This window comes from Sorex araneus, chromosome 5 (assembly GCF_027595985.1).
Source record: "Sorex araneus isolate mSorAra2 chromosome 5, mSorAra2.pri, whole genome shotgun sequence".
In the NCBI taxonomy this organism is placed as follows: Eukaryota; Metazoa; Chordata; class Mammalia; order Eulipotyphla; family Soricidae; genus Sorex; species Sorex araneus.
The window spans coordinates 107,699,212-107,714,114 of record NC_073306.1 but is presented as its reverse complement, the minus strand read 5'-3'; the positions used below and the strand labels follow the sequence as shown (position 1 = coordinate 107,714,114).

The following is a 14,903-nucleotide window of genomic DNA, read 5'->3' as shown; positions in this document are numbered from 1 at the left end:
CAGTTAAATACAATATAGGATATCTTAGGAGCATTTTATCACTATAAAAATGCAAATCCTCATTATATACAGAAAATAAGGGAAATCCTCCTTTGTTGAAAAAGTATAGGATCGTTCTTAGGGTCATCGCTTAGTACTCATTTTAATTTGGATTACAATGCAAAAAATGCTACCTTTTCCCTCTGTCACTTGATTATTTAAGTTCTCTAATTTCCAGTTTTTTCATCTTTGAAATGAGTCTCATGTATCATTAGTTTTTTTAATAATGATTATATGAGATATTATTTGTGGAACTCACAGAATATTGTCAAGGTTCCTCAAATTATTTTACTCCAGATTTTATTTACAATTCATCAGGGTATTTTTGTTTAATGAATGCTTTCTTTCTGTTCCCGTCTAATCCAGGTAACCCTGGTGAATTTAGTTTCATGTTTCCCCAGTCTCTGGTGGTCGTGGCAGTTTATCAGTCACTTAAGTTTTTGTAGCCTTATCAATCTGAGGTATCATGTAGGACCTTCTCCAACTTATTATTTTTCTTGTTTATCCTTAGTCTAGGACTGTGGGAATTAGGAGTGAATGCCTCAGAGATAATGTACTTTACTTGTTACATATATCAAGAGATGATATCCATATGCTATTACTGACTTTATCAATCAGTTAAGGTAGTGCTCATCAGAGTGCTCATCATTGTGTCACACATTCACTAGCACTGATAAGGTACTTTCTTCTTTCTCTTTCCTACTATTTGTAATCTATTTTGTTCATATCTACTGCAATTGTCACCTCTACAGAAATACCTTCTCTGACCATAGAGTCTGAAACAAGTGCAATTCCCCTCTCAAGGCAATGTTTACATTTTACTTTGCATTTCTTTATAGCATTTATCATTATCTGAAATTTTCTTAAAGACTTTATTGTTTATAATTTTCTTCCTCTTAAATAGGAACTTAAGTTTTAGGAGAACAAGATCCGTAATGCTATTTACATTTGTGTACTAGTCATCTAGCACAGGGCTAGCATATGCTTAAGTGCTCCAAAACTACTTGTTGGATAAATGTCAAAGAAAGAAATATTCAGGATCAATTTATTAGTATTTCTAAAAATGAGTGGAAAATAGCTAAATGGTTGGAGCACAAATTAGTATTATTCATGCAATTGGTTTAGTTTTAATGAAAAGGTTAAATGCAATCATCAGCATTCATGGGAATAGGTAATCAGCATCGCTGTGATTCAACTCTTTCAGAATACACTTAATAATATGAATGCCAAAGTATTTTTCTGAGTTTTTAAAATGTGACTGACAAATATAAGATCTTCTCAGTGACTACACATCTGCACCATTGTGACCTTTATTTGTTAATGGGTTCATTTTTTCTTCTTGTAGAGCTTTTAATTGCATCTGAAGGAGGAAGAAATAATTGATACCCTTTATTTTAGTTTATAACTGACTTTTTTTTTTGCTTTTTGGGTCACACCCAGTGATTCTCAGGGGTTACTTATGACTCTGCACCCAAAAATTATTCCTGGCAGTACTTGGAGGAGCAGATGGGATGCCAGGGATCGAACCCATGAAATCAACCCAAGTCGGCTTCGTGAAAGGCAAACGCCCTACCCACTGTACTAGTGCTCCAGCCCGATAGTTGACATCTTAGTATCCATTATAGTTTTATTTATATTGTGAGAAAAACTTCTTTGTACAAGTCTTTTTCCATAGCCTATTGTAAGAAATCTCTCTCTTTATTTTCCTCCTCAGGATTTAAAATCTGCAAATCAGAGGGATGAGATTGCGGGAGCCAGGGCTTCTTTGAAGGAGAACTCTCCTCTCTTGCATTCAATTTGTTCAGCTTGTTTGGAACATTCTGATGTTGCTTCTCTCAAAGCTAGCAAGGATACAGTTTGTGAAGAAATTCAAAATGCCCTCAATGTGATTTCAAGTGCTTCACAAGGCATTCAGAGTACGCCGACCCAACAAGAACCACAGGCAGCAACCTTGGGAAGTGCCCTCGATGAGCTTGAGGTAAGTCGAGAGAAAGGTTAAACATATACCCATAAAGAAATTATTAGAAGAGTGTTTTAAGATTATTGTGTTATAATCTAGCATATGAGTAAATAAAAATCCAGTTATCCAAGCTATCATTTTCTTGTGTCTTCCATGCTTGATTAGCAGAAAAAATATATATTTAATTTTATTGAATCACTGTGAGATAGTTACAAGCTTTCATGTTTGGATTACAATCACACAGTGATCAAACACCCATCCCTTCACCAGTGCACATTCCCAACCATCAATATCCCCGGTATAGTCCCCCTTTTCCACCATCCCCCTGCCTCCATGGCAGACAGTATTCCCCATACTATCTCTCTACTTTGGGGAATTATGGCTTGCAACACAGACAGTGAGAGGGCATCATGTTTGGTCCATTATCTACTTTCGGCACGCATCTCCCATCCTGACTGATTCCTCCTGCCATCATTTTCTTAGTGATCCCTTCTCTATTCTATCTGCCTTCATCCTTCCGCTCATGAAGCAGGCTTCCAGCTATAGGGAAATACTCTTGGCCCTTGTATCTACTGTCCTTGGGTGTCAACCTCATGTGATGTTATTCTATACTCCACAAGTGAGTGCATTCCTTCTATGTCTGCACTTAGCATGATACTCTCCATGTTTATCCATTTATAAGCAAATTTCATGACTTTATCTCTCCTAACAGCTGCATAGTATTCCATTGTGTAGATGTACCAAAGTTTCTTTAACCATCATCTGTTCTAGGGCACTTGGTTTATTTCCAGATTTTGACTATTGTGAATAGTGCTGCAATGAACAGATGTCATTTCTATTGTGCTTTTTTGTATCCTCGGGATATATTCCCGGAAGTGGTATTGTGGGGTCATATAGAAGCTCAATTTCTAGTTTTCGAAGGACTGTCCATCATATTGTTTTTTAGAAATGATGAACCAATCAGCATCCCCACCAACAGTAAAACAGCATCTCTTTTTCCCCACAGCCACGCCAGCACTGGTTGCTTTTGTTCTTTTTTTTCTTTTTTTAAAAAATTTTATTATTATTATTTTTTTATTAAATCACCATGTGGAAAGTTACAGTTTCAAGGCCTAAATTGGTTATATACTGCTCGAACACCCATCCCTTCACCAGTGCCCATATTCCACCACCAAAAACCCCAGTATACCTCCCGCCCCTCCACCCCCCACCCCCGCTTGCGTCGCTGATAAATTTTACTTCATTTTCTCTTTACCTTGATTACATTCCATATTTCAACACAATATTCACTATTGTTGTTGGAGTTTCTGCTAAAAAAAAAAAAAACAGCCCTGCTGACAAAGAAACATTTGATAGTTTTCCATTGCTGAGAATGAAGAGATATGTTATAGTGGCTGCGCAATTTAGGATTTCTGCATTTTAGTACTTTAGTAGTTAAGTCCAGTGAGATTTATGTTAGAAATTGCATCATTTCCCTTCCTGGGGCTGCATGGGGCTCTGGCTTAGTTCACAGTCTAGAGACATTGGTGGAAGCAGAGGCTGGTACCAAAAGTAGTCTAGCTGTCCTCTGGATTGTGGTCATCAGCAGCAGAGCGGCCGCACAAATAAACATGTGGCCACTCGAGTCGCATCTTGGCAGAGCACGCACCGCTCTCGTCCTGGCCCGGCCTGAGACTGCCCACAAGCGTCTCGATGTTTTAAGTTCCAACCTCTCTCTCTCTTTTTTTTTCTCTTTCCCGCACCACCAAGTTCATACTGTTTAAAAGTCCTCATAATATGGCAGACACCACGCTGCTTTCCCCCGGCAGGGGAAAGCAAACCGAGAAAGATCTTTCTCCTCCTCTTCCGGCAAGGGGCTCTGGCTTAGTTCACAGTCTAGAGACATTGGTGGAAGCAGTTGCTGGTACCAAAAGTAGTCTAGCTGGCCTCTGGATTGTGGTCATCAGCAGCAGAGCGGCCGCACAAATAAACATGTGGCCACTCGAGTCGCATCTCCGCAGAGCGTGCACCGCTCACTTTTGTTCTTTTGAATGTGTGCCAGTCTCTGTTGTGTGAGATGCTATCTCATTGTTTTTATTTGCATCTCCCTGATGACTAGCGATGTGGAGCATTTTTGTCATGTGCCCTTTGGCCATTTGTGTTTCTTTTTTGAGGAAATTTCTGTTCATTTGTTCTCCCCATTTTTTGATGGAGTTGAGGTTTTTGTCTTGTACAATTCTACTAGTGTTTTGTATATCCTGGATATTAATCCCTTATTAGATAGGTTCGGGCATCAGTAACGTCTCCATTGTGAGACTTGTTACTGTTTTTGGCCTACTGAATACGACATGGGTAGCTTGCCAGGCTCTGCCATGTGGGTGGGGATACTCTCGGTAGCTCTCAAGGCTCTCTGAGAGGGACAGAGGAATCAAAACCAGGTCAGTGCCTGCAAGGCAAATGCTCTACCCGCTTTGCTATCGCTCTTGAGTAAATATTCTTTCCCATCCTGTGGGCTCTTTCTGTATTTTGGTCACTGTTTCCTTTGAAGTACAGAGGCTCCTTAATTTGATGTGTCCCATTTATTTATGTTTGCTTCCACTTGCATGGTCAGTGCTGTTTCATCCTTAAAGATGCTTTTAGCTTCAATGTCATGGAGAGTTCTGCCTACATTTTCCTCTATTACCTTATAGATTCATGTCTGACATTGAGGTCTTTAATCTGCTTTGATCTAACTTTGTGCCTGGCATTAGAGAAAGGTCAGAGTTCATTTTTTTGCAGGTGGCTATCCAGTTTTCCCAGCACCACTTGTTGAAGAGGCTTTCCCTGTTCCACTTCACATTTCTTGCTCCTTTGTCAAAGATTAAATGGCCATATATTTGGGGGTCTGTGACAGGATATTCAACTCTGTCCCATTGGTCTGCAGGTCTGTTTCTAGCCCAGTACCATGCTGTTTTAATTACTACTGCTTTGTAGTAGAGTTTGAAGTTGGGAAAGGTGATGCCACCCATCTTCTTTTTCCCAGGGATTGCTTTAGCTATTTGTGGGGGTTTATTGTTCCATATGAATTTCAGCAGTGTTTTGTCTATTTCTTTGAAAAATGTCATGGGTATGTTGATAGGGACTGCATTAAATTTGTATAGTGCTTTGGGCAGTATTGCCATTTTGATAATGTTAATTCTCCCTATCCATGAGTAGGGGATGTGTCTCCATTTCCTAGTGTCCTCTTATATTTCTTGAAGTAGTGTTTTGTAATTTTCCTTGTATAGGTCCTTCACCTCTTTGGTTAAGCTGATTCTAAGGTACTTGATTTTCTGAGGTACTATTGTGAATGGGATTTTCTTTTTAATGACTCTTCCTTCTCTTTCATCATTTGTATATAAGAAAGCCATGGACTTTTGGGTGTTGATTTTGTAGACTGCCACTTTACTATATCGACCTATTGTTTCTAGGAGTTTTTTGTAGAGTCTTTATTTTTTTCTAAGTATAATATCATATCGTCTGCAAATTGTGATAGCTTGACATCTTCCTTTCCTATCTGTATGCCTTTGATATATTTTTCTTGTCTAACTGCTATGCTCAGGACTTCCAGTACTATATTGAATAGGAGTGGCAAAAGTGGGCAACTTTGTCTTGTGCCCGATCTTAGAGGGAAGAGTTTTTGTTTTTCCCCATTGAGAATGATACTTGTCATGGGCTTGAGGTAGATGGCTTTGACTATATTGAGGAAAGTTCCTTCAATGTCCATTTTGCTGAGAGTTTTCATCATAAATGGGTGCTGGATCTTGTCAAATGCTTTCTCTGCATCTATTGATATGATCATATGGTTTTTATTTTTTTTATTGATATGATGAATTATGTTGATTTACTTGCAAATGTTAAACTATCCTTGCATCCCTGGGATGAATCCTACTTGGTCATGGTGTATGATCTTTTTGATGAGTCATTGGATTCTATTTGCTAATATTTTGTTCAGAATCTTTGCGTCTGTGTTCATCAGGGATATTGGTCTGTAATTCTTTTTCTTTGTGGTATCTCTGTCTGCTTTTGGTATCAGGGTGATATTTGCTTCATAGAAATGGTTTGGAAGTGTTCTTGGTACTTCAATTTCCTGGAAAAGCTTAAAGGGGAGTAATTCCTTTATAAAGATTTAGAAGAATTCACTAGTGAATCCATCTGGGCCAGAACTTTTGTGTTTGGGGAGACCTTTTATTATTGTTTCAATTTCCTTGATGGTGATAAGTCTGTTCAGGTATTCCAGTTCTTCTTAGTTCAGCCTTAGGAGGCTATAGGAATCTAGGAATTTATCCATTTCCTCAAGGTTTTCGTGTTTCGCGGCATAAAGATTCTCAAAGTAATCTCTGAGGATCCTTTGAAAATTTGTACTTTCTTTTGTAATGACCCCCTTGTGAGGTTAGGTTACTTATGTGGGCTCACTCCTCCTTCTGAGGAATGCTTGTAGAGCTATAAACTTTCCTCTTACAGCTTTTGCTGTGTCCATAACTTTTGGTAACTCGTGTCCTTATTTTTGTTCATTTCCAGGAATCTTTTGATTTCCTCTTTGATTTCCTTTCTAAGTCACTTCGTTGTCCAAAGTGAACTGTTTAATTTCCAGATGTTTGATTTAGTTTTCTGTTTGTGTGTGTGATTTATTTATAATTTCAGCACATCATGGTCTGAGAAGATCATTGATACAATCTCTATCTTTTTAATTTTATGAAGGTATGTTTTGTGGCTCAGCATGTGGTCTATCGTGGTGAGCGTTCCATGCACATTTGAGAAGAATGTGTATTCAGCTTTTTGAGGATGAAGTGTCCTGTATCTACTAAGTCCTTTTCTTCCATTTCTTACCTCAGATGAAGTATGTACTTGCAAAGCTTGAGTCTGGTTGATCTATCAAGAGGTAATAAAGCGGTGTTGAAGTCTCCCACTAGTATTGTGTTGCTATTGATGTCTTTCTTCGAGTCAATGAGTAGTTGTTTTGTTTTAAGTACTTTGATGGTCCCTCATTAGGTGCATATATGTTCAGTATTATAAATAGTTCCTCTTGTAAAGATCCTTTTATCAATAAGAAATGACCTTCACTGTCTCTTTTGACCTTCTTCAGTCTGAAATCATTGTTGTCTGATAATAGGATGGCTACCCCAGTTTTTTTTATGGGAATTGTTTGCCTGTAGGATAGTTTTCCAGCCTTTGACTTTGAGCCTGTGTTTGCTCTGACTGTTGAGATGTGTTTCTTGCAGGCAGCGGTATGTTGGCTTCAATTTTCTAATCCATCCTGTCACTCTGTGTCTTTTAATTGGCGCATTTAGCCCATTGATGTTGATAGAGATTATTATTCAGGGGTTTTGTCCCAATTTAGCAGAAAAACATATTACCAGTTGTTTCTTTTCCAAAGAAGCAAATGAACTCACATTGGAATTTCTAAGTTTATTAAAATGGTTAAGAATTATATACAGAACAACTTTTGCAATATAGAGCTCATTCACACTTATCATTGGTACTAATCTTTGTTGCCTGGAGTATGATCAGTCATTGACCCTGTGAAACTAAGGTTCTAGCAGGGAAAAATAGGCAAAAATAAAACATTAAATATTGTAAATAAGTAAATTATATAGAATTTTATATTGATAAAGTGAAATATCAAACAGTTCAATAAAGTTGGAGATATGGTTTGGGGGGCTGTCTAGAAAGAGGTTTGGAGGGATACCCCCAGTATATTGGTTGACTTTACAGAAGTCTTGGTACTTAGGTGGTGGAGAAAGTGTAGAATGAATAGTATGAACTGAAGTCAGATATCTAGTGAGATCTGATTATGGATGGTTATGTAAACTTTTGAAAGTATTGCTTTTACTTCAAGTTAAAAGAAATTCCTCTAAGTGAGGTATAATACTCTGAGAACTAAGTCCAAGGGACTCTGGAATAACTTCCAATTTTCTTGTTCTTAGGCTTATCTTTAAAAAATTCCTTTAAAATGTTTAAATTAAGGCACTGTAGCACTGTCGTCCCATTGTTCATCAATTTGCTCAAGCGGGCACCAGTGATGTCTTCATTGTGAGACTTGTTGTTACTGTTTTTGGCATATCGAATATGCCACGGATAGCTTGTCAGGCTCTGTTGTGTGAGCAGATACTCTCGGTAGCTTGCCCAGCTCTCTGAGAGAGACAGGGAGTGGCCTTGAGCATGGCTGTGGCTGGGTTCTGGAGGTTTTTGGCTGCCGGGGCTCTGCTTGGGGCGGGGAGGGAAACTCAACCCACCCTCTTCTGAGGGGTCCCTGGTGAAGACAGCCTGGCATGGATACTGAGTATGCACAGTAATATACTGAGCAGTATATTCTATAGTGTATACACACCAGAAAAAAATTTTTTGTGGGGGGGAATACCTGATGAAGCTCAGAAGTTATTCCTGGCTTTACTCAGGGCTCACTCCTGGTAGTGCTCTAGGAACCATATGGAATGCCAGGGATTGAACCCGGTTTGGCTGCATACAAGGCAAACACCCTACCTGCTACCTGCCTACTATGGCTCTGGCCCCCTTTTAATTTTTATTTTATTTTTTTTTCACCAGAACTTATTTATCTACTCCTTTGTCATTGGGAACTTAGGTGTTTCTCTGTATTGACAGTTATAAACAGAACTGCACTGAGCACAAATGTTCAATATCTTTTCAAATATTGTTTTTGTGTTCTTTTGATGCAAAGGATGGGACATTCTGGGTCATATGAGAAGTTCTGATTTTAACTTTTTGAGATATTCTATTATGTTTTACATGAGGCTGCATCCATTTACATTCTCACCAACTGTGATCTTGTTGATGTAAGGTGGTATCTCATTCTGGTTTCAATTTGGATTTCCCTAATTATGAGAAGTGATGAGGCTTCTAAACTTTTCTCAATTCAACTGTGACAACTTAAGGCAATGCATAGCAGTGCTGCAAAGGAGGAGAATGTGTATTTTAATACATGCATGCATGTGTTTAAGTGTAGGCTTGAGAAGAGATTTCAGGCAGAGGTGAGGAGTTTTCCCTTTCTCAGAATTTATGGCAGACTCATGTATTCTGAACAAAGTGAGAGAAATTCTCAATGATAATTAACTGAAATCTAATACTGATTCAACAACTTTTGAAATTGAATTCTAGCCAAGGATGACCAAAACAAGTACAAAAAACTTGAAATTTGAATGTATTTAAATATCTCCATATATGCATCTAAATTACAAAGAGTTGAGTTACATATGGTTGCTGAGGGTGTCTGAAGTACACAAAACAGAAGTTACTGAGCATTTATTACTTTAAAATTATTTTTAAAATGAAATGGTAGCACTTTTCTTTATTTAAACGATGCTCTAATGGTAAAGGATCTAAAAAAAAATCCTTGCTTTATCTTGCTTCTTCAAATATAAGGCTATGAAATAATTTGATATGGTAAATACTCCAGTGGGACTAAATCTCATTAAATGTGATAGTGTGGAAATGTATCAGAGTGCTTACTCAACAACCACAATGCTGAAGCGTCATTAAATCTTTCATTTGGGATTTTGGCTGGTTGTGGATATGAAATCTGTGATTTATTGATGGTGAAAAATAGAAGTTGAATTAGAACATCATACAGGCTAAATCAATTGATTTATTGGAAAGGTCACAATGAGTTATAGGGTGTTTTTTATGTGTTTGTGACTTTTTGTATGTATGAGAGTTGAGAAGTACCAAACTATAGATAAACCAAATGTTGAAAATGTATTCAAGAAGGAAACTTTGCCAGTTTAAATGGAACTGAGGGGCTGTGATGTAGCTCAGTACTAGAGCACCTGCTTTACATGTGTGAGGCCCAGGGTTTGATTTCAGGTACCACCAAAAATTTTTAGAAAATGGCATTGAAACTGAAAGTCATTAAATCATCTTTTGTTATAAGAAAGGAAAAATATTTATAATTGTTGCATCATTGGAACCAGAGAAATAGTACAGGGTGTAAGGCAGTTACCTTGAATGATACCAACCCCAGTTTGATCCCTGAAACTGCATATAGTTTTCAGAGCACCTCTAGTTGTGATCCCTGAGCATTACTGGATGTGGCCTAAAAAACTCCCAAAAGAAAAAATTGTCTTGATTCTATTGTAATAAAGATTACAATAAGTGGAACATATGTAATGTTTCTCATATTCAAAGAACTGTCACAAATTTTCTTTTAAAATATATTCATTTAGTGTATATTGATTTGTGTATTTATTTATTCATTCACTGTTTATCCTTAATACCTCAAACCTAATTAGTGCTGGACAAATATCATTGAATAAATGAAGGAAGAAAAGGATCAGTATAAGAAGACTGCATGTCAGATTGTTATGTACTGAAGAACATTTTCCCCTTAACCCAACTCATTTCTTCAACTGGTAGTATATGTTTTTAGTTAGCATTCAACTCAATTAGGTATAGTGAGAGAAGCAGCTTGAAATGATGTAGGCTATATGCTATGATGAGAGAGCACAAAGGGGAAAAATTTCTCAGTAGGATACAGCTTCAGTCTAGATTACCTGCAATTGCCAAGATATACTGCCTTTAACAGTGTTATAATTTTTAAAAAACTTTTATTAGTGAATCACCGTGAGGTACAGTTACAAACTTATGAATTTTCATGTTTGCATTTCATTTACATCCCTCCACCAGTGCCCATTCTCCTCCATCAATGTTCCCAGTATCCTCCCACCACCCCCATCTCAACCCCGACCACCCCATCTTGCCCCTGCGGCAGGGATTCCCTTTTGTTCTCTCCCTTTTGTTGGATGTTGTAGTTTGCAATAGAGGTATTGAGTTGCCATCATGTTTGGTCTATAATCTACATTTGGCATGCAGCTTTCAACCCGAGTGGGTCCTCTCAACATTCTCTACTAGGTGTTCCCTTCTCTATCTCAGCTGCCTTTCCCCCCCAGCATGTGAGGACAGTTTCCAAGATGTGGGGCAGACCTCCTGGTTCTTATTTCTACTACTCTTGCATGTTAGTCTCCCATTCTGCTACTTTATATTCCACAGATGAGTGCGAACTTTTTTTTAATTTATTCTTTTATTGAATCACCATGTGGAAAGTTACAAAGCTTTCAGGTTTGAGTCTCAGTTATACAATGCTCGAACACCCATCCCTTCACCAGTGTACATATTCCACCACCAAGAATCACAGTATACCTCCCCCAAACACCCCCCATCTCCCTAGCCCCCCACCCCGCCTGTATAACTGATATAAATTTCACTTTACTTTCTCTTTACTATGATTATATTCAATATTTCAACAAAAAACTCACTATTATTGTTTGGAGTTTCTCCCCCCCAAAGTCAGACCTGCTGAAAAGGAAGCATTTGATAATTTGTTTTTCATTGCTGAGAATGAAGAGATATGAAGTTGAGCGGCCACACTAGCAGCTGCATGGTTTTGAATTTCTGTATTTTAGTATTTTAGTAACTAAGCCCAGAGAAATATCTGCCAGAAATTGCATCATTGCAAGTTTGTACCTCTCAGCTACTTTATATTCCACATATGAGTGCAATCTTTCTATGTCTGTCTCTTCCTTTCTGACTCATTTCACTTAACATGATACTTTCCATGTTGATCCACTTATATGCAAATTTCATGACTTCATGTTTTCTGACAGCTGCATAGTATTCCATTGTGTAGATGTACCAGTTTCTTTAACCAGTCATCTCTTTTGGGGCACTCTGTTTTTTTTCCAGATTGTGGCTATTGTAAACAATGCTGCAATGAACATAGAAATGCAGATGTCATTTCTATTATACCTTTTTGCCTCTCTGGGATATATTCCTAGGAGTGGTATTGTGGGTCAAATGGAAGCTCAATTTCTAATTTTTTGAGAATCGTCCATATTGTCTTCCAAAAGGGCTGAACCAGTCTACATTTTCACCAGCAGTGAAGGAGAGTCCTTTTTTCCCCACATCCATGCCAACACCGGTTGCTTTTGTTTTTTGGGATGTGGGGCAGTCTCTGTGGTGTGAGATGATATCTCATTGTTGTTTTGATCTGCATCTCCCTGATGATTAGTGATGTTGAACATTTTCTCATGTGCCTCTCAGCCATTCAGATTTCTTCTTTGGGAAAGTTTCTGTTCATTTCATTACCCCATTTTTTTGATCAGGTTAGCAGTTTTCTTCTTGTGGAGTTCAACTAGTGCATTGTATATCCTTAATATCAACCCTTTATCGGATGGGTACTGTGTAAATATCCTTTCCCATTCTGTAGATTGTCTTTGTATTTTGGTCACTGTTTCTTTTGAGGTACTCAGGCAGGGAGGGAGTCAGGGTCCGAGAGGAGACGGCGGGGGTGGGGGGAAGTGCAGGCACAGAGGAGATGGCGCCCGTTTCGGTCCACTAACCTGCCTAGTACGATCTTTCTATGTCTGTCTCTTTCTTTCTGACTCATTTCACTCAACACGATATTTTCCATGTTGATCCTTAGTGCTATAATTTTGAAGAATTTGGTTCTTACCACCTTATGTTTTCACCAGAAGGAGGAAATAGGATTCCTGTCAATCAGATTAGCATTTTGCAACTAAAGAAAATGGGGCAACATTGTTATCTATAAAAGTCTTTTCTCTCTTTTTGTAGTACTGGGGATGTAACCAGGGCTTCATATGTACAGGAACAGACCCTTGACCATATTCTTGACCCTTCTAGATGCACTTTAGTATAATTTTTTAAATGATTTGGTTTATAAAAATATAGTGAATTAGAACAAACTTTTTTAAAAAAATTACAAATAATCTGATAGATCAGTTAGGAAAATTGCACTGGACTAATCAGATACGAAGAACTCATAAAGCTAGACTAGCAAGTCAGCACCAGCTGTGATGGAAGATATAGAGACTTTGTTTTCTATTGTGGCCTATAGATTCATCATTAAAAGAATGTGAACCAAGAACAAAAGACAGCCTTTTTTGCCACCTGAAAAACTATGAGGCCTCTGTATGAATCTCAGTCCTAAATTTGATCACCTCTTTGGATGAAAAAGAAAGGTATTGGTCCCTATGTTAGGAGGTATTAGATAAATTTGAATAGTCTTTATCTTGACTTTGAATCAGAATTCATATTATCTGTATATGTTTTAAAACCCCAGGTAAAATCTAATTTGGAGCTACTTTTTCTTGGTGATATCTCCAAATAAATTCTAGAAATAAATTCAAATTCTCTTTGCACTTTATATTAAATTTACAAAAAATTTTCAAACAGTTCTGAAGAAGATAAGTTATCAAAAGACACACAAGTAAGCCATCATAAGTGAGACTGCAAAAAGACTAACTGTAGAATTTTGCATGCACTGTAGTGATAATATTAAACATTATAATATGCAGAATAAAATTGCTATGCTTAATACACATTATTCCCTCACATACTCACTAACATATGAAGGCTATGCAGAAGGAACAAAACTGTGAAATTGACCAGTCAGAGCTATCTAAAGTGAAAAACACAATAATGAAAAATGCAACGGTTAGGCAAAATGGGAGATTAAATAGAGAATTAATGATCTGAAAGATATATTTGAAGTTCTTTGTAATATGCCACAGAGTCACAAGCTTTTAAAAAGTATGTTTTAAAATGTAGAACAGATGGGGGATGGTGTGACAAGTTCTAAAATAATAAAAGATCCAGAAGAGAAGAAACCATAAAAATATACCTTTTTTTAGAACTGATGGGAGACACCTATCTCTGTAATGAAGGATACCAAAACTTGAAAGTAATATATATGAATAAACAGAAAGCTCAATATTACATATATGTAAATTTGAAGAGCACCAAAATAAAAAATACCATCGAGGTTTGGGTCACACCAGGCTTACACCTGACTCTGTGCTCAGAGTCACTCTTGTTGCTACTCAGGTGATTGAATCTTGATCAGCCACATTCAAGGCAAGTACCTTACCCATTGTACTACCTTTCTAAAAAAAATTAGCAAGATGCAGAATACGAGGTTCCTGATTCTTTCATGAACTGTCTGAGTAAAAACCACATATGGCTCTATTCTCTTCATGAGAAATATATAGTTGAGATTTGCTTACAAACTTGGAAACTGATAAAATACCCATATTAAAACTAGTTAGGAAAAATACATGTGCCCTTATACCATAAATTATGTGCCTGTATAGCACTTGACAATTGATAAGGAACCCTTGTCTCCCTGCCTTTTCCTTGAGGAGCAAAAGTATAACTCACATACTCAGCACTCCTACTTTTCTGCCTTTACCAGAGGGACTGTCTCATAATTTACCTCTCTGGGATGTGACAGGCCCAATATATGCTAATTTGATATAACTCTTTAAACAGTGAAGAAGTTTAAAATAATCATTTCTTGTGTTTCATCTGCTTGGATAAATAAACAATAAACTCAGTTTCTAATGTTTCCTTTAAAGGCATTATATTATATACACTTAATATTCTAAATCATTGCTGCTGACTAGAGGCTGGTTTTAATTCACCTGTATTTGGCAACTGGTAGGGAGGTTGGTCATCTTTCCTCTTTGCATTTAGACATGAATGCAGATATTGCTCAGATTCTGCATTCAGCTGTTTCAGAAAAATAACCAATTCACCAAACTTTTCTTGGAGTTAGTTGGACTGCACATTTGTGGCCCTGTTTCTTTGTGTGCTACTGAACACCTCCCTTCTAACGCTTCTGCCTCTGCGAGAGGATGCGATGCAACATTCTAAGTCTTCCAGGGTCTGCAGGATCTATACAAAACAACAGTGGTAGGTTTTTTTGTTTTTGATTTTGTTTTTTTGGGGGGAAATACCTGGCAGTGCTCAAGGTGTATTCATGGCTCTGAACTCAGAGACCACTTCTGGAGGTGCTCGGGACTGTCAGTGGTGCCAGGGATAAACTTAGGTCAGCTACATCAGCTTTTGTGCATTATCTGCTGTATTAACTCCCAAG

General features: G+C 37.6%; 1 protein-coding gene across 1 annotated transcript in view; it reads left to right on the top strand.

Annotated features, from left to right (window-relative positions):
- CTNNA3 (catenin alpha 3) overlaps positions 1–14,903 on the top strand; it is a 1,605,010-nt gene that overhangs the window by 340,903 nt on the left and 1,249,204 nt on the right. The window contains exon 5 of the mRNA XM_004617094.3: positions 1,754–2,017. Within this exon, the coding sequence (XP_004617151.1) occupies positions 1,754–2,017 (264 nt within the window). The remainder of the gene's footprint in view (positions 1–1,753; positions 2,018–14,903) is intronic.